The sequence below is a fragment of the Leuresthes tenuis genome, unplaced genomic scaffold (assembly GCF_036924035.1).
Source record: "Leuresthes tenuis unplaced genomic scaffold, fLeuTen1.0.hap1 SCAF_15, whole genome shotgun sequence".
Classification (NCBI taxonomy): Eukaryota; Metazoa; Chordata; class Actinopteri; order Atheriniformes; family Atherinopsidae; genus Leuresthes; species Leuresthes tenuis.
The window spans coordinates 6,351,689-6,371,426 of record NW_027325369.1 but is presented as its reverse complement, the minus strand read 5'-3'; the positions used below and the strand labels follow the sequence as shown (position 1 = coordinate 6,371,426).

Here is a 19,738-nt window from a genome sequence, read left to right as displayed (position 1 = left end):
AATGAGACACAATAGGACGAACAAACAAAGTCTAAATCTTAAGCAGGACAAAGAGAGACCAAAAAAGAGGCAAAGTCACTAAAACTATACTGCAGAAAGATAAATAAGCAGCTGCAGCTTGTGATCAAATGTGGCTCCAGAAAGATTTAGACTGACCAAACTTCCAATCATCATTTGGACCAACCTCTAGCTCGAACTCGCTACCATCAGTGGATTTGACCTGGTATGCGTTTCATATATGTAATTAAGATATTTGAACATGTCTAATGTAAATATGCCATATTTTTTATTCACTTACGTAATCTATGTCCTATATTAATTGATTAATAATCAAGACATGAAAAGAAACAGCGAGATGAATATATTGCAAATAATTAGGGTAAATAAGTTACATGTAACAGTAACATGATTAAGCATTAAAAAGAGCACATTTGAGAAGTCTCAGAGATGTAAAGATGGGCAGAGCTTAGGAAATCTGCAAACACTACAGATTGTTGAGCAACATCTGAATAATTCTCCGAAATGAAAAACTGCAAAGGCTTTCAAATCATTCACAGTACATAATATCATCAAAACACTCTCGGAACCTTGAGACATCTCACAGTTACACAGTAACTGAATGGCTGTCATCCCTAAGGCAGCACTCCATTCAAATTAGGCAAAATCCTGTCATGAAAATGAATGCATTTGTTAAGCAACACTTCCAGAAATCCTCATCTGTGGACAGACTTCACCGGACGCATGCAGGTTAAAGTTCTATCATGCAAAGATGAAAACCAGATGCGAAAATGATCCAGTCTTCTCTCGGCCAAAAAATAATTTACAATGGACAGATGCAAAGTAGAAATTTGATCTGTGGTTAAACAAGTCATCACTGGAAATTCTTTCTGGAGATAATGGATGCCACATTCTCTGGAGTAAAGAGGAAAAGGACCATCCAGCTTGTTCTCAGTGCTACGTTCAGAAGCCTGCATATCTGATCGCATGGGGGTGCAGTAGTGGCAATTTGCACATCTGGAAAGGCGCCATCATAAATTAAAGGTATAAACAGGCTTTAGAGCAATATTTACTCCCATCCAAATTATGACTTTATCCAGGCCTTGGATATTTCAGCAAGATAATGCTAAACTGCATCCTGAATCTGTTCCAACAGCATGGCTTTGTAGTAGAAAAGTCCAGTAGATGCTGGACTGGTCTGCTTGCAAGCCTGACCCGTCACCAACTGAAAATATTTGGTGCATCATGAAACCCAAAATAAGTAAAGAAGACCCGGGACTATTAAGCACTTGGAATCATCAGTCCAGAATGGGATATTATATGGGATTCATAATTTTGAATGTCTCAACAGAGTGACATATTGCATGTTCCCTCAGACACCACACTCATGTCAAAGTGAAGCTGTGTGTGTCACAAGCTACTGCTGATATTGTCCCGTCTGTTAGTTTTGTTATGTTTTAAGTTTTAGTCTTTGCCATATTTTCCTTAGTTTCTCTTGCCCTGCCATCAACTTCATCTATGTCACCTGCGTTTCTCCCCTCAGCTGAACTCACTCACCAATCACCCTCTTCAGTATTTAGTTTCGAGGGTTTTCTCATGTTCATTGCCAGATATTCACCGTCACTGATCCCATGTCAGTCAGGTTTGTGCCCATGTTTTTGCCCCCCATATTTAGTTTTTTTTTGTATTCTCAGCGTCAACTTTTTGTTGTTTTGTGTTTAAATAAATCAAGTTTTACTTTTGAAACCTCTGCATCCGGGTCCTACCTTCGTCACGCCACGCAACACCCACCCACCGTGACAGATATTGTAAACATTAAATTCCTAATACATTCAAGTTCTCGAAACAAAAGTATTTTCTTACACTAAATTGGACTAAAGTAGATAAAGACTCATTTGTAAGTGGCTCGATGTACATTTATGTAAACTCTTGGAGGAGACATCAGTACTTGGACTCAACTTTGACTGACAACATGGATGAAATCAGGAAGTAGTTTCTTTATCTTTTTTTTCTGCATTTAATCAAATTGGACCCACTTCCTTCTTCAAACTTGCACAATGGCACTTGCTCACATTCAAAAAGCTGCCTTGTTTCTCTTTTGAGCTTGAGGATTTGCTCCTATTTTCCTTAATAATTCTTCCATGCCATCGAACATTAAAACGAATGAAAAATAATCCTGTAGCAAACCTTTCCCAATATCAATCAATACTGTTTACAAGTTTATTGCATCGGTACTTGTATTATTATTTAACTCTGAGGTAGTGTTTCCAGCAGAGTGCAGAGAGTGCGTATTACACAGAAGTATGGATGTGATAAGGTGTCATATTGTGTTAGCAACTAGTGAGAACAAAAGGGGCTTATATCTTTTTTTAAATTTTTGTTAAGGTGTACATAAAAATGACATTGAATGGCCAGCTGCATTGTCAGCTATATAAAAATACTTTGAAACACATTGTAACACTGACCACAAGTAACATTCACCCATATGCATTACATCATCAACTGCAGTGCTTTGTTAATCAGACAATTACAATACAATATCAACTGTAATAAGCAACAGTGTGAAATTTATCCCAGTTTCAAAATTACCCATTAAAATATTTTATATAGTATTTAACACTCTTTAACACTATATTTCTCCAATACACATTTAATTGCAAATAGTATAAAATGTAAATTAAATGGGATTTTATCCTTCATTATCACCTCATTCCAGAAATGCCATCTAACTGGTGTGCCCAGAAGTGAAAGGTGTCAAGAGCTCAGAGATGTGGAGAAGGAAAAGAGGGCCAAGACCTGCATGGTGGAGGAGGGTAACTGCCATGGGCTTCTCACCTTAGGACAGGAAGAAATCTACAGTGCTCAAGAAGACTGCCTCTATGGCTCCATCACATGCGTGCAAGTGAACCATAGTTTGGCCTGGCAGGCCTTAAAAATGATCAAATAATGAAATGGATCCCTTCCTCACCTGACTCAAATGCTACTTCGACTGTGACATTTAGTCTGAGAGAAGACAATACGGCATAATTACATCTGGAAGAAAGAGGTTGCTCTACAAGCAAAAGCTGATCGTGAACAGCTGGAGGTGAAGGTTCAAGGCCTTTATTGAAAAGAAACGCTGGCTGCTTACTGGTTACTGAGTATTTCTGAGTTACAGAAAGTGTTTTCTGTCATTTTGTGTTACTTCTACCTTGGACTTGCTTTAAAACCTCTGAATGAATGAGTTAGCTGAGAAAACATATTTCTTAAGTTCAGTTATTTGAGCTATTTTTTTTAAGCTGTGTGACACACTTATGAGTAGTTTCCTACCTTTCCTACAGTGGACAGCAGTCAGAGCACTCTCTGCAACTCAAACCTCTGTTGCTTTGCAGATTATTTCTTTTTGTTACAACGCGTCCTATTGCATCAGATGGTTGTTTGCTTTTTCACAGTTTTCTTAACAGAACGTGTGCTGCTCCGCATCACTGTGTGTATTGCGGCTGCCTGGCTATCCTGCCACTGATCACCTGTGACACACAGTTCTGCAGGTCTAATCCCAAATCAGTAACCACCAGACAATAAAAACATCAGCAAGTAAGAAATTTATACAGTGACCAGGACGTTGCTCTGCCGGAGCAAACTGGAAAGCAACAAACACGTACCGTCTTGTGAAGCTTTGCAGAAGTACAGTTGCTCAGGAAGAAGATATCCAACGACTCTAAACAACCTCTGGCAGACTCAGCTGGTCAGTGGCAGATAAACTGGGAGTCTAGCGCATGCAGTGACACTGAACAACATGAGCTGAGAGAATAAGTAAACAATGGTCTGGTGCAATAGTGATGAGTTGTTGAAAAAAATCTGCAGTGGCTACGTTTGCTAAACGATTAGATTTGAGTTGTTTTCTATGGTTAAAAATCCGCTCTTGTGTTGTTCCTGCTTGCAGTAACTTTTAGCCCAGTCCCCCCAGGAGAATTCCTCAGAACCTCCCTGAACAGAGTGCTCTGACTGCCATACTGCAGGGAAAGTATTAACTACTCATAAGTAAATCACACAACCTACACCTAATAAAAGCTTAACAATCTTATCAGACAAAATGATTCCTGAGGAACACATTTAGTCTAATACTAGTGCAAACAGTGTCGATGTGAATTCAAATATCACGTTGCTTTGTTGGACGCCTTCTAGAGTTAACAGAAGTTCACAAGTCACATTTAGCATATTCTTGCTGTGTAAATAAACATTTTAAAGTTTCCTTTTGTTTGTCAAAATGTATGGGCCCTTGAAACTTTCCATTAATTTTCCAGCGTACTGTAGGTTACAAAAAAAAGTGTCATTACATGAAGACTTGTACCCATGATAGAGTATATATTTAGAGTTTTTTCTTAGATTCACTACACTGTATGGAAAGGCTTCAAAAAGAGAGTACGGCAACTATTCCTTGTTTACTGGAAAAAAAATCTTGTATGAACCAGCAGGGAGTCATAAATGTGAGCGTGATCGTGCAAAAGTGTACAGTACTACGTACATTCAAAGCACAAGACCTAAAAATGATTGTTATGTAACTCTTCCTGTTATACTGCACTCTAACCTCGGGTCTTGCACGGAAATCAACACATCTACGTCGCACTGCTGCATTGGCTCAGGCGAACTGAATTATAGTAATACATTTACAGTAAAAATTGAGTCATTCGGGCCGTCGAAGTGAGAGTTTAGAGTGTAGAAGCGCTGGGCTGGGCCTCGGACAGGTTTATCCTCATTCCGGCACGCTGTGTGAAGGAGACTCCACGCACACACACATCGCTTTGCTTTCTGCCTCGATCTCTTCCCTTGTCCCTTCTTCTCTACCTAACCAACAGATTCAAAGACTCGTTTCCCTCTGAGCTGATTGACAGGGCGTGGCGTCCAATCATATCCGTTGATATTGCTCTCAACACCCAATCACTGTCGTACGTCGATGTGAACGCTTCTAGCACGCTATGGTGCGTTTCTGTTATGTGTGCCATGGTCTCAACCCAGCAGTGTTGACAATAGGCTGAAAAGAAACAGCCCCGAATCGAAAACGAGCAACGGAAAACACGAAAATTCAAGGGGTTGTGGAAGACGAACCGCTAAATCAGTAACAGGAATGTAATTGCGTGAAACTAATCGTTTTATATAGCCGTGTTTTGTTCTTAATGGGAGTTTGAGGGTTATTCCGTTGGAAGGAAAGGTGCTCGTGGGTTTGGCTGTTTGAGGCCGAGATTTTGCTGCTGTTCAGTCGCTGCTGGGGAGAGGCTGTTCGCACCGAGCTGGAGGCAGCCAAACAGTTAGCCTAGATAGGTATCCAAACATAGGAGAACTCCTCGCCGCCGTCTCCGTTGCGAACCACAGAGGATCAAGGTAAAGTACTACGACTGGAGAGCTCACAGCCACTTGGTCGGCTGCAGCTTGTCGGGCTCAGGTCGGGACTCGGGTCGGGACTCGGGACGGTGTGTGTCTCCCATTCCAGTCGGTGTGTCAGTCTGTGAGCGCTAGCTAACAGTAGCAGCATTAGCACTGTCCAAGTATTTACATCTGGGATGATGGGTGATCGCCCAAGCCCGCCCAGGTAATGTTATCTCATTAGCACACTTTTAAATTTAGATTTGATCTATTAATTGTTTTAGATGAGCTTTTTGTGTTTCCATTGCAGGATGCACAGAAAGCTAGCTGCTGGCGGCTATTAAGCTAAGGCTACAGGCTTAACTTGAGCTAGCGTGCGATAGCCGTAGCGTTAACGTTAGCTAGCGACCTAAAATGTCGTTTTCTGATATAAAGCTTGAGATTTCTGGAATAAAATGCTGGATTGTCTCCATATCTGGGATATTTGATTTTTTTCATGCACTACGTGGAGACAACTAGCGAAGGTCATACGATGCAATTTTAGGGTTGATTTGGAAGCTAACGTTGCTAGCTAGTTAACGTTAGTACGGCTATCGCGCTGTCAAGTTTGCTACTGACAGGCCCAACATGGCCAAGCTGAAAAGCCAGCTTTTAACGGCTTGATTTTTGACCTATTGTAGTTGATCGCCTACTTTGTTGCAATAATTGATAACAATAAATATATTCCATCTAACTGAATAGTGAATGGATATTATTATCCTCCTGTTATTTGGCTTAGGTAGTGGCTAAGTGACCGATCTTTTAAGGCAGAGTTGGTCTCAATTAAGCACTCTGTCATGACTGGGTTTGCCGAAAGTAAATGCTGATGTTTAATCCCCATGAGTGGAAATACTCCGTGAACCTCGTATGAGTCAGGTTCAGCTTCCCTGCTAAGTGAAGTCAACTTTCACACATGTGGCGACAATCAGATATGAACTTTGAATGACTTTTCCTGGGATTGTGTCCCTCTATCCCCTGACTCCTATACGCCACTGGTCTTACATGTTTTCTTACATAGACCAACATTATTTCAGCATATTGGGCTGTATGTGTTCAGTCCGAGAAATCATCAACAACACTGTTGACGGTGTAAAAGCTGGGGTGATGAGTAACAGGCACAATGAATGTAGGTGTTGGTGGAGTATATTGGATAGACTTTGCTGGATTGAATAAAATAAGATTACTCTGTGAGCTTTACTTTTATTTTCACTATGCATTTTCTGTGTTAGTCCTGTAACATGCCACAGGCTTAGTGTAACATAATGATATTACATGCTAAGGCATCTGCATTGCGTTGTGGGAAGTCACACTCTTAGACTTGGTGTTCTCATTCTTGGTGATCTTTAATGTTTTAGGATGCCACACCATGTTTAGGGCAGGTCCAGTGCTGGCAAAGATAAGTCTGCATCCAAAGTCTGCTGTGTTTATGATGACACTGGTGTAATAACTGCCTCCTTATCAGCTCTGTATGGATGTGATTGTGAGTTTAAAAGTTGCTGAGTTCATTTGTACTTGATGGTATGGGCATAATTATCCCATGAATGACTCATGTGGTCAGATTGCAGCATTCAGTCAGTAATTGCAAAAGGACGCTTTCTAAACAAGTGAGCTGTCCGAGGGTTTGAAATGGTTCATCTGGGATTCCTTCTGAAATGATTTGTTCTGAGACGAGTATCCTCTTGCCACGGATTTAGCTTCAGTATGTGAAACAATAGTGCAGGAGAAAAATGTTGCTTTGATATGGATCATCAGTTTATGGGGAAATTAAATAGTTTTAAGTTGCCATGAAGGATGCTCTTTGCGCCTCTTTGGAATTTCAAGCATCAACATGTGTGAAAAGATGGACACAAATAATTAGTTTAATGTGTACTCAGCTACCACGACGGGAAAAAATGACTCTTTGATAGAGTTTTATTTTGTTAGATTTTGTTTGGGCTTGCGTGAAAGTCTCACAGTAGGACACACAATGGCAAGTAGGATGCATGATACAAACTAAATTGACAAGGTTTTTTGTGTGAAAAAGCCTCATTTTGTTGCTTGTCAAGGCTCTTGAATATTATTCTGAACTGTATTCACAAAACAGAGTGTTGCTAAGTAATAGTGCAGCACAGTGAAATTAGCCAGGAACAGTAGAAGAACGATAAGAAGGAATATTTGGCTGCAAAAAGAAACGCAGTGGTGGAGAGGTGAGCCGATTTATTCATATGAGTAACGGTGGAGCCTCCTGTTTGGTCAAACTCATTCCTCTCAGAGTGAGAGAAACAACGCATCCACCTGTGCATCCCTTCCAGCAGAAAGAAAGATTTGGAGATTTGGCCCATTGTGTCTCCATGTGTCAGTCTCCCTACCTACAGTTACCGATAACCACCCAGAGCTTTGCATCTCTATTACTTTCTAGATAGTCATGATTTAGCTATGCTGCACCTTTCAACAGCATTCTGCACACTGCTGAGAGAGCAGGTTTGGGAAAAGAGAAAGTATCAGCCCATCATTTTAGGTTATTCTATAGCATCAAATTTTAAGTTCCAGATATTAGTTTTTATTTTCTGGGTTGATTTTTGCACTCCCTTCACATTTCCTCCCCTAGATAATCCCATCAAGTAATCTTGGGAGAATTCCCGATTTATTAAAGCAGAAAATAGTTTGATGATAAGTAATTTATTTTTCTCCTCTCTGAAACTGCATGAAGACGTAAATATTGAAGGTTGATCTAAATCTTTGGACAGTTCAGTATTGATGTATTATTTAGAACAGAAAGTTATGAGTCATTCAACAGAGAAAGAAGAAAAACAGATTGCCTCATTCAAATGATCAGATGTAAAGATTCGATTGTTTATTGGTTTTGTTATTTTGTTTCAGAGTAAAAATCTAGATTTAATGATAGAGGAACTATTGTTTTCTTTTTTTAAATTTATTTATTTTTTGCCATTTTATAGACCAAATTATTGATCAAAGCCAGTCTTAAGCCTATAGCTTTAAAGCTCAAATGAAACTCACCTTTCAAAGCAAACTTCTTGTTGTTTAAAGAAGACATTTTTTCTGGATTCTAAGTGCTGCATGTGCATCTCTATGATGACGTTTTCTAAAGGAGAGCTCACTGTTTTTGCTGACTGACATCAACTTTTGGTCTTTGGATGTCTATTGAGTTCACCTTCAGTGAGTTTACCTACAGACACATGAAGTAAAAGCAGAAAATGCTGTAAAGTTTGACCTTAATAGTTTGAATTTTAACTTTGGACCACAGGAGTAACCCTTAAGCTTTCCCTGTACCAGCTTTGTCCCCCCTCCCCATGTGTGTTTCCCTGTATGTTTTCACGCATTTTGTTCTATTCCCTCACACCAGCTCCTTTCACTCCACCTTTCTGTTGCCTGTTCATTGACTTCCTGTCGAACACTCCCTCCTCTTCCTCCATTTCTTTTAGTCTGTTGCTCACTGTACACCCCCCCCCCCCCACCCTTCCCCTTCTCCCCCTTCTCCGCCTCTCTCCTTCCTCCTTGTTCTTTAATCCTACCCTCCCCAAGCCTGTTTGTATGTCATCTGGTGTCTTATGTAAGAGATGCGGGAGGGTGATGACTTTGATGCTGGAGTACCATACGCCTGACCAGCCGGCATAGTCTTGCTCTCACGCTTGTGTTGTGACGGCACTGGAGCGTTGTTACCATTTGCTGTGTCGTCTGAAGGACGATTGGAATTGAGGGACTAATGGTTGTAAATGGGGATTCCGGTGCTTCTTTGCACAGGTAAGGGAAGTTAGCTTGTGGATGAAGGTCTAACGTGCAGACTGCTCTATTTGCTGTTGCCTTTTGAGATGTAAAGGACAGAAGTCGAGTCAATAGCTGAGTCCTCTCCTTTTTGCTTAGCAAGATGTAAATATTAATGGATGTGTCTTTCAGTACAGCAAAGAACTGTGAAGCTCTGCCATACTTGCGGGAGAATTACATTTGTATAAGGATGTAGCGTTGCATGTGTACCCCAATATAAGAGATATGCTGGCATCGACAACATATAGCAACAGAGCTACCATGTTTAGTGATGATTAATTCATCAGCCAACTCTTTTCCTTCAAATCAATCATTTGCTTTGTCATAAAATGTGCCTGGTGGCATGTTGTCTGATCAAAGGCCATGACGTTCATCTCCAAACCGAATGAGATGTAGAAAAGTAGACATTTGCAACCAGACAGCTAAATAGTTTGAAATGAACAGTGATGTGCCTGGTGACGGATGGTCAGTGAGGGAAACCTTTTACTGTATTTGATTGTGTATTTTCTATAATGTAACACTAGATTTTCCGCGTGGTGTTTAAAAGTGGACGTCAGAACTGTTGCATTGAAAGGCATTAGTCTCACATAATCCCAGAGTGACGGTGATTTTCAGAGACGCTGGTCTGCTCTGTCTGGTCCAGTAACTGCAGTTACACAGACAGCAGGTGTCCAGGTGTCACTTTGCTGTTTTTCTTTCTTTCTTTTTTTTTTTTTTAATACAAAACTTTGCAATAAAAATGATTTGGTCTCACTACTTTGTTAAATTTGAATTGTCTGATGTCAAAGTTTGAATGGCAAAATTGATTTTTGATGTTGTTTACAACCAACAACCCGTGCTTCTTATGCAGCTCTGGTTTTGCTTTTGTCCGCTCACACCAGAGTTTAGGTCACAGCAGCACTTTTGGTTTGTTACCAGCCAAACTGGCTGCTGGAGAATTTAAACTTGTCAGCCAAGAAGGAGATTGATAAATGTTTTGCTGGAGGTGATTTTGTTCTCGCATAATGACACTGATGCCAACAGTGATACAGCTGGATCGTAAGCTGCTCGGTGGAAAGCGAAGACAATGAGTGCTGACAGATGACTGTAGTCATGAAATTGTGTTGTCATGTGAGAGTCGTTATCTGTAGTTGTAAATTGTGAAGAAAGTTTGCTGTCTGCTCTTGGGGAAGAAAAAAAACTTCTGACCAGTATTTTCTTTTCTTTTCTTTTTTTTTTTTTTTAAATTAAATTTGGTTTTGTAAGTTCTAAACATCAAAGGTATATTTACATAGTTGCATGTCTTTGTTTCTGTGTGAGTTAATTTGCTGATGACATGCTTTTGCATGAAAGCTGACCAGCTTGAATAGAAGTTTGATTTCAAGGCCGATCTTACCGTTTTGGGACCCGTCATCCACTTGTCTGGAAATGCTGTGGACTTCTGTTGATTGCCTTTTCATTTAAATACGTATAAATAAGTATAAGCTTCTGTCAATATAATGTTGATTTTCTCAATTAGTCCTCTTTCTATTATGATATGATTTAAAAGTGTATAACTTGTCCAAAGCTTATTTTAAAAAAGGTCTATCAATGAAACTGATTCTTATTTATAACCAGTCGTGATTTGTATCTTTTCCTTATTACTGTCAAATGGCATCAACACCATGTTGGTATGGCAACCATGAATCACTTTTAAAACTGATCAACGATCTTCCGTGCAGCCTTCCATAATTTGTAAAAGGCCTTGACTGTCAGCCAGTGCTGTCTGTGTCCTCAGGCTACAGGCTGATGCCTGTGTATTTACTGAGGGATGAGCTTGCCCATTGCCTCTGCTTGTCTGTCCTCACTGTTGTGCACAAGACCTGGTGTGCAATACTGCACAAAGGCTTTGTGATTTTTATAGAGCATGCAGAGAAGCAGCCAACTCGGCCTGCAGCATTTCATTCACATGTTACTACTTAACTATTCTTTTGCTAGAGCTGTAATTCACATCCTCTCTGACCCTCATGTCATCCAGTTGATTTAGTGTGAACATGGATCAGGATCTTTACCCTCCTGATGTCAGTTTCTCCACTAATCTTCCATATGTCCTAACTTGTATTGTAATTCTGAAATTAACTGTGCTATAACAGCAAGTTTTCCAGTTCTCCATTACTGTTGTCCAGCAGTGACTTTAGAAATGGGATTTGATTCGTAATGTGATCTGCGTTATGCGGACTATGACAGTACCATCCTCTTTGCCCAACATTGCCACAAAGAAATTTTCTCAACACCTACTGGATGGTTGATGTTAAGCACCAACATTTCTGGTATCCAGTGAGTCCCAGTTGCTTTAATCATATCTGACTTTTCTCGTGCCAGCAAATAGTCAGAAGTTATTGATGTTTGTTATGTAAAGACCATGATAAGCTTTTCAGTTAGTTTTTCCCAACAGCATTGATTCCCCCCCTCTTTCCCAGCTCCTCAGGACTAAGAAGTCGAGCAGTAGTATTCGAGCGAGGTGGAGAAGCGACTCATTGAAACGAAGATCAAAACACACGAGTAAAGCATTTAACCACAGCCAATGCCCATATTCAACACCTGTTATTAAGCTATATTTCCACACATGCTTTTTACATCAACTTATAGATGAATAGTTAAACAGATGCTCAGAACCAGTCTGGTAAACAGACCTACATGTAGCTACACAACATAACAAAAAAACAAACGGTAAATGTGTTAATCCAACCAGTTGTGGATGTAAACATGTTTGTCTGACCAACATCGAGCTTGTGAACATCGTGTTTATTATTATTAATTATAGCTGTGAATCATTGCTTGCCTCACAATTAGATTAGATTATGATTCACGTGCATCCATAGATGCTTCTTCATATGCTTTTTTTTTTTAATGGCAAAATCAACTTTTTAATATTTTTAATCACACAAGCATTTTTTCTTTCTTTATGAATGATACTCTAATTGAATATGTTATATTGATAATCTTTGGTCACCAATTTATGTACATGGTGTGTGTTTATCTTGCTTCACTGCCTCAGACTTAGTGTCAAGTAACCATTTGGCAATATAGTTCTGCACCTTCTCTTAGAAATTTGTGTGAAGAGTTAAAATGTAGTTTGCAGTGCAAATTTTCTTTATTTTTTACACTTGATCGGTGGCAAGCACACGGTTGTAGACATTTCCTCAGCTTCCGCCCACAGTGGCGATGGCCTGAAGCCACAGAACCACCTCCATTGTTGCGGGTGATAACTGTATTTTCTTCTTGGCATGTGCTTGTATGTGAGAGAGATGCTGATGGTCTAATAGAATGAAGGAAACCATGTCTGTGCTGCAGCCATGTTTTAGTTGAGACCTTAATTAAATTCCCTCCCCTTTTATTTGATGTTTTCTAGTGAGGACTGTTAATAAAAATGAAAGGATATGACTTTTGTTAAAAAGGTTTACATCTAAACTTGGTGCTCTTCAGTGGAGAGAACATCAACCCCTAAATTATGATAGAAATGATATGCTAAATGTTTGCATTTGGGTTTGATTATTGCCATTATTGCTACTGTTTAATGAAATATCTAATTACGTGTATGCAATGTTGTATGTACTGGATGTTTAATTTCAATCTACCTGCATACTAGTAGTACTTTTGAGTGTAGGGGCACTTGAAAGTAGGGTTAGGGCTAACCCCTTGCAGTGAGTTAAATTGGTTGAATAAAAAACAAGAGATAACAATGAACAAGAATAACAGTATTGTCAACTATTAAAAAAACACACCATAATTGTAGAATGCAATGTTGATAGATGTAAAGTTAAACTAATTTGGCAGAATACCATAATAATATACCAAAGTGATTTTTCTGGTCTAACCTAAATTACTTTCTTGTGAATAAAGGTTTCATAAGTTATTGGTTCAGGTATAGATTCTGTTTATGATATCTTGCATTGAATACTTTTGAGCGCCATACAGTCTGGTGGTCTTCAGACAGAATTCGATAATCAAGTTACTTTTAAGAGGAATGAAGCAGAAGAAATAAACAGAGGTCTTGTATTCATATCGCATGAAAACCACTTGATCTAATGGCATCTTCATTGGTGACCTTCATTGCTAAATGTACATCCAACCTTCAAATACTCACATTGGTTAAAGCTCAGTTTCAGTTTTGCAATGCTGTCAGTATTGTGTGGTTGATAATTCAGTGAAGTTATATCTCTCGAATGCATATCAGGTGTGCTCTGTTAACTCTCGTGCCCCCCCTTGTGTCTCTCTCAGCAGGGCTATGTCCTCGGCACCCACCACATCTCCATCTGTGGACAAAGTGGACGGATTTTCACGGAAGTCTGTCAGGAAGGCCAAGCAGAAGCGGTCACAGAGTTCGTCCCAGTTCCGCTCTCAGGGCAAACCCATAGAGCTCACGCCCTTGCCGCTGCTCAAGGGTAAGACAGAACATGTGTGAATGTTGGAGCTTATGGTTTGGGACGGTGACAACAAAGTAAAAACTGTCATAAGGTAACTCCTGAGACCCACGTTTAGCTTTGTTTCTGTGTTCTGTTTATTATGAACAGATCAGATAAAATCATCGAGCTCAACTTATTTAAACACTGATCCATTTTAACTGCATTACTTTTACCCCCCCCCCTTTTTTTTTAAATAACTTTCTGAATGAACTCTCAAGTGCATTGAGCTGTTGATGCATCTGAACTGGTTCACATGGAATTTTACTGTAAAGTAGTCAGTAATCGGAGGTCTATTCCCGTTTTCTTTCTGATAACAATAATAGCTTTTTTTTCTTTTTATTACTAATTGTGACAAAGTGTGTTACATATTAGAGTGTATTTCAAATGAAGAATCTCAGCTCTCTCATTGAATTATCTTGTTCTGGTTGTATAAAAGTAAGAAGCGGACGGCAGAAAGAAGAACACGCTAGTTTTCAGTGTTTTGCTTTTAATCTCTGTCCCACTGAGATCTTGTGCTTTTTATTCTAACCAAACAGAATTTCTCTCCATGACTGTTAAACGTTTATTTTATTATAAAATTTATTTAACACAATTGATGGGAACTTTAGGAAATTAACTCAAATTTAAAATGAAGGCATTTTGGTTTTGCTGCATGATACTTGAGTAGTTTTAGTTTAGCTTGTAAATTAGCAAATTAGCTAAACTTTAGCACAGAAATATTTTTTTTTCTGGTTGTATTGTTTAGTATATTGTTTAATGTATTGTTTTTATTGTATTTTTTTCTAAATTTGTGCAGAATTGCTAAAATTACTTTGTAGTGTAAATCTATTAATCCATACAAAGTCTGGTTGTACTTGCCCAGTCTGAACGCTATAGATGTTTCAGTTTGTTACAGACATGTGCCTCGACAGGTAAATCCTCTCGATGATGATAAAACGCAGTGACTTTTTCTCTCTGTTCCAGTGGGATAGCATTATCTTTAATCTTCTGATTCTTTAACTGTTGATGTTCTTGGAAAACGTTTCTGTCAATTAAGTCAAACCGCAAGCTTGTGTTCACATATTTACTAGAAATTCAGCTGTCAAAACGGATCAACCAATTCAAGACATTTCAACCTAAAAAATACCCAGAACACAGCAGCACTGTCATCCACAGAAATACCCAGGATCACATCATACATTGTGTCCTAAGTTATTTATTCACTTCTAGGAATGGAAAAGGTCAATCTAGTCACAAGTCAATTGCAAACAATATACAAAAGTAATAGAAATAAGATTAATAAAGAAGGGAAAATTAAATAAATTGACCAAAAGCGATTTCACATGGAAACCTTTTGTTTAGTTACTTTTCAATTAAAGTGACATGCTGTTGATAATTTTGAATAGAGTTATAATGGTAATAATGTGTTATGGGAAGATTTAAATAACATTCTGCCCTTTAATGTCCTTATGTAATTATGGCTTCTGCCAGCTTTCAGCAGTACACCTGACGACCACCCTTGAACAGTCTCTGAAAATGGCACCTGGTAATCGCATTCCTATCAGAGACGTCCTGATCAGTACAAGTTCCTTAATATCTTGAGTGACCTTGCACTGAGTCTAATCCAAATTCTTTCCCAAATGCTGATTAAAATTTTTGATGACACGTTGAAAGAGAGAGAAAGCATTACATTAAGAAGTGCAGTGCTGCAAGACTATCAGTCTATTAAGATATGGCTGGATCTGCGCAGATGCTGATCATTGCAGGCAGCTTGGTTTAGCTGTAATTCCAACATTCCACATATGCTTTTTTTTTTTTTCAAAATTCATCTTATAGTGGGTTTTATATTTAGTTTTTTTCCCTCATTGTGCACAATATACTTCATATTGATGTGGCAAAACAGATTTGTGGAGTGTTGTGTAAGTGTTTTGTATGTAAGAGTTGTAAGTGTTCCATTTAGAGTATTTAGACCCATTTTTGCTCGCAGTTGAGCTCTGGTGCATCCTTTTCATACTACTAGTCCTTGAAACATTGTAGATCTTGACTGAGTTTACTAGTCCCAAATAGATTTCTTTGGACAACATATGGAAACACATGTGTCTCTCTGTTTAAGGTTTCCCTGATGTATGTCTGGGTGAGGAAAAAAAAAATGTTTGAAAGGGTTTTTATCAAGACACAGATCCAAGGATATGGACACAAATCTTTCTGCAGCATTTCAAATGTTCAACAGGACAATGTAACTAACATGCCAGAAATACATCTTATTGAATAGACATGAGAAGTAAATTCTTTCACCTGACGTGAGATCATTGAACTGTTTGGCCACAATTTCCAGCACATTCATGGCCTTTAGTGACCCAGTGAGGTTCTGATCCTGAAATTTGTTGTGCACATGTGAAAGAGCCTGAAAATGGCTGTGAATGGGGAATGGAAGCTGGGAATAGTAAATGATATTTCCTTTGGTAGAAAATGATGGAAATGTAATAAAACATTTAAAACCCCTTTTTGCTTTGCCATTGTGGATAATTGTGAGTGTAGACTGATGAGAACATTGAATTAGGGCAATTTTAAGATTGTTCTTAAAGTGAATTAAAGTTTGGAAAACTTGAAAGTGTCTGAACATTTTCAGTCAGTATTTTTTTTGTTAGTGTAGTTTCTCTTGAACGTTATCGATATTCAAGTGTGCAACGAACAATTGCGAACAATATCAGTGGTGAAACAAGCACAAGATAAAATACTGTCACTTCTTGTTGGAGTTTGATTTGTCCATTTTGGTGATTCTTACAGTTTTTTTTGTGCTTGAGCATTACAGATTCACACTTCACATTTTTCACCTCCGTAGTACAGTCGCAGTCTTCTGTCCTACACGGCACCACCTCTACTGAAACTCTGCTTTTAGCCCTTTGTAGTGATTTCAGCTGGTGGTTTAGTTTTAACAGACTTTGGCTCTTCTGAATTTGAAACACTGATAACAGATTTCCCAGCGAGGTGTTACTCCCCATCTGCTGCCCTCTGTACTACGTTCTCTGCTGTGCATTTTGAATTAATAACATTAGTGCATCAATTATATAGCCTTTGGTTTTAGGTGGAAAGAAGCTTAACTAGATCTAAATGCTACTCTGCAATATAGTACTGCAGTTTAGTCCTCAGCTGTCATCACTTCCTTCACACACCTCACTACCATAAACGTATTGTTAAACAGCTTTTGGCTGGTCAGTATGGAAGTTAGAGCTGTGTTAAACTGAACATTAACTATCAAATTAGATCTTGTTTTAATAGTCTTTGAGTGACTATGGCTGGATTGAGATATTTTCTCTTAATTGACGTGCTGTAAATAGTCCTCAACGAGAACACACTGCTGCAGCTTTGCATAATTAATCACAAACAGTTAAAGACATGACCGCATTTGTTTTAAAATAGCAGCATCGCTTTGGAAAGATGCGTAACTAATGGGGGATCTGGAGGTCCTCTCCTGAGGGGGAAAATAAAAAAAGTAACACTTTTCTACAAACCCTGACCTCTTGGATGTGAAGAAAGCCACCTGCAACAGTTTGGTTGGATGAACTGGCCATACCACAACTACTTCCAATCTCAGCTAGTATTTTACACACAGCTGCTGTTGGTACCTATATTAGATGGAATTACTGTCTGGTACAGTAATTGTGTACAGGAATTAATACTTATCAATATCATGATATGAATGATATACTTGAATATAACTTGAAGCATTTTGAACTTGCTTTTTTCAGTTGAGGACCATTTGTATGCACCGGTCTGAAGGTGAAGTGCATTACGCACGCAGATTGTTTTTGTAACTGTGGAGAAAAGAGCTGCTGCCTGCTAGGTTTGTTCATCCAGCCAGTGACTTGCGTTAATTTGTTGGGTAAACAAAGTAGGCTAAAGATGACTAATTGGTTCAGTGTATTAACAGTTATACTTTGACAACTCAAGCATGCTGTGAGATGTTGAAATTTACCAGTAATTCTACTGAAAAGTTTCCTTCTGTTTATCCTTTGCTGCTGAATTACATGCTCACCATGTCCCAGAGTTTCTATAAAAGAGTTTCTATGTTATTTCCCAGGACTGTAATCAGTGCAGCTTTCTTCTGGTCATATGACAACTACTCTAACCTCTGAGTCTCCCTGCACTCCCATATATGTCCACATAAACCTAGTGGAAGAGCAAGGATTAAGTTTGTCTCTTCCTCTTGCCTGTTGTGAGCTTCAAGCCACAGATAAACAGCAGGCTCCCTGTGATGAATGCCAAAAGTCCCCCGTTAAACCACCACACATCCAAATGGAATTAATCAATGAAATGGGCCATTTTAGAACAAACAAAGCTAACTTCAGATGACCACAAAGAAAGTGTGGAGTTAAGGTACACCACACAGAGACTGCGTATTGTCATTTCTTCTTCTTTTACTGACATGCTTTTCTGCCTCAAATCTCTGCATTATGCAACTGACAGGGAAGTGCGTATATGTTATTAACTGACTGGGAGCTCACCTTGTCCTTTTTCTCTTTTCCTGTTCTTCTGCTTGTCCTTTAGTCTTTCCTTGTTGGCTACATAAATTATCTTTCTCTTGCTATTTTTCCTCCACATTTCTGTAATCGCTCGGCGTGTACCTCCTGCCTTAATGGAGCGTGTATGGAGCAGAAGGTGGGTGTATATGTGGACAGCTGGATTGTTGAAGGTTTATCAGACTGTTAAAGCACATTATCAGGGTACACAAATCGAATCACACACACTCTCTCCTCTTCCTCCTTCTCTTTTTTGGTTAGTCGGAGTCACAGGTCAGGCTGCAGCCAGATAGGACCAACAGGCACTTGGTAATTCACTTTGCACTGAACAAATCCAGGAATTGGGCTATCAGCTCACACCTAGAGGAAGACGAGGAAGGCACAGTTTCCTTAAGGAGATCCCAGGGACGATGACACATGTTCTGAGGAATTCTCTGTGTACACACTCTATCAATTCATAACAAAGGCTCTACACCAGGCTCAGCAGATTTATCTCAGCAATAATTTGGATACCATTTTAAAAAGGCAAAAGGATCAGTGTACCTTCAATTATTAAAAAAAAGTTGAGTGCCTGTGTAAAAATCCCTCCGCTAGCTCTCCTATAGCTGCAAATGGCCACATAACAGCATCTATGAGCTAACAGAGCTATAGCACACGTTCATTCAGTCATTCGTCTTAAAGTATTGCTGAAATAAAGACAGATAATGCCTTATTTAGAGGTTGCACCGTCTTTGCCCTGTTCACTCCGTTATATGGATCGCGAGTTATCTAAATAGCTTCCGAAGGATGCTGACTTTCGCCAAACTGTTCTCGGTGAGTAGATAAACGTATATCATGCCAGAAATAAGGTCTAGGTTTAAAGGTACCGGAGTTCCCCTTTAAAGCTTTTTGGTGAGGTTCATGAACCAACATACATCTGCAGAACACTGCATGCAGCATGAAGAAGGTAGAGAGATTTGACTGAAACACAAGGCTCTTCCAATCAGTTGAGTGTTTTTTGTCCCCTCTCCTTCTACACTGATGTCAATTAGCTTTCATAATGTTTTACAAGATAACCCCTGCTGTTGTCAAAGGCAGTGTTACAAATGTGAAAAATGATGACAGAAACAGCCTGGTAAGACTACATATCTGATGTCAGTTGCAACCCCTGACTAACATGGGGCCATATCATCCCATGCTGAAGGTGTTGTCAGCATTTTCAGCCAGAATTAGCTTCCTCTCATGTCTCAGGCTTGTGTAGGAGGACTGATCAGTCTCTGACCTCCATGGGCAGTGAGCTTTAAAAAAGATAGGAGCAATAAATAGAAGAGAGAGATGTACAATGCTACCCAGCCCGCCCATGTTTCTCTCTACTGGCTTCCTCTGGACTCTGTTTGGCCAATGAAGCCCACTGACAAGTTCCCTCGCCCTCCCTCCCCTTCACGTCCACCCCTCAGGAGAAACCTGATCCACAAGGTGTCTCTTTACATTTTTCCAGCCGCGCTTGCTACAAACAAGTCAGAAGAGGAGCTTGGGTTTGTTAAACCTCTGTTGTCCACATGTTTGACTCAGATCAGCTCTCACAACGACGTTCATTACTGTCTCTGCTGTTGGATTGTAACGGGGGGAGGAAATCTGATTAAGTAAGTTACAGTTCTCATGGAGTGTTGTGGGCGTGTACGTTGCTGGTCACGTTGG

At 39.4% G+C, this 19,738-nt stretch overlaps 1 protein-coding gene across 4 annotated transcripts in view; it reads left to right on the top strand.

Moving 5' to 3' along the window:
- Positions 1-4,955: 4,955 nt before the first annotated feature.
- ppp2r5eb (protein phosphatase 2, regulatory subunit B', epsilon isoform b) overlaps positions 4,956-19,738 on the top strand; it is a 39,245-nt gene continuing 24,462 nt past the window's right edge. Inside the window, exons 1-2 of one of the 4 annotated variants that reach the window (XM_072366138.1) lie at positions 4,956-5,355; positions 13,381-13,541. In XM_072366138.1, the coding sequence (XP_072222239.1) occupies positions 13,385-13,541 (157 nt within the window). In that variant the 5' untranslated portion in view covers positions 4,956-5,355; positions 13,381-13,384. Of the gene's footprint in view, positions 5,564-13,377; positions 13,542-19,738 lie in introns of all 4 variants that reach the window. The other 3 variants (XM_072366137.1, XM_072366136.1, XM_072366135.1) reach the window with 3 other exon arrangements.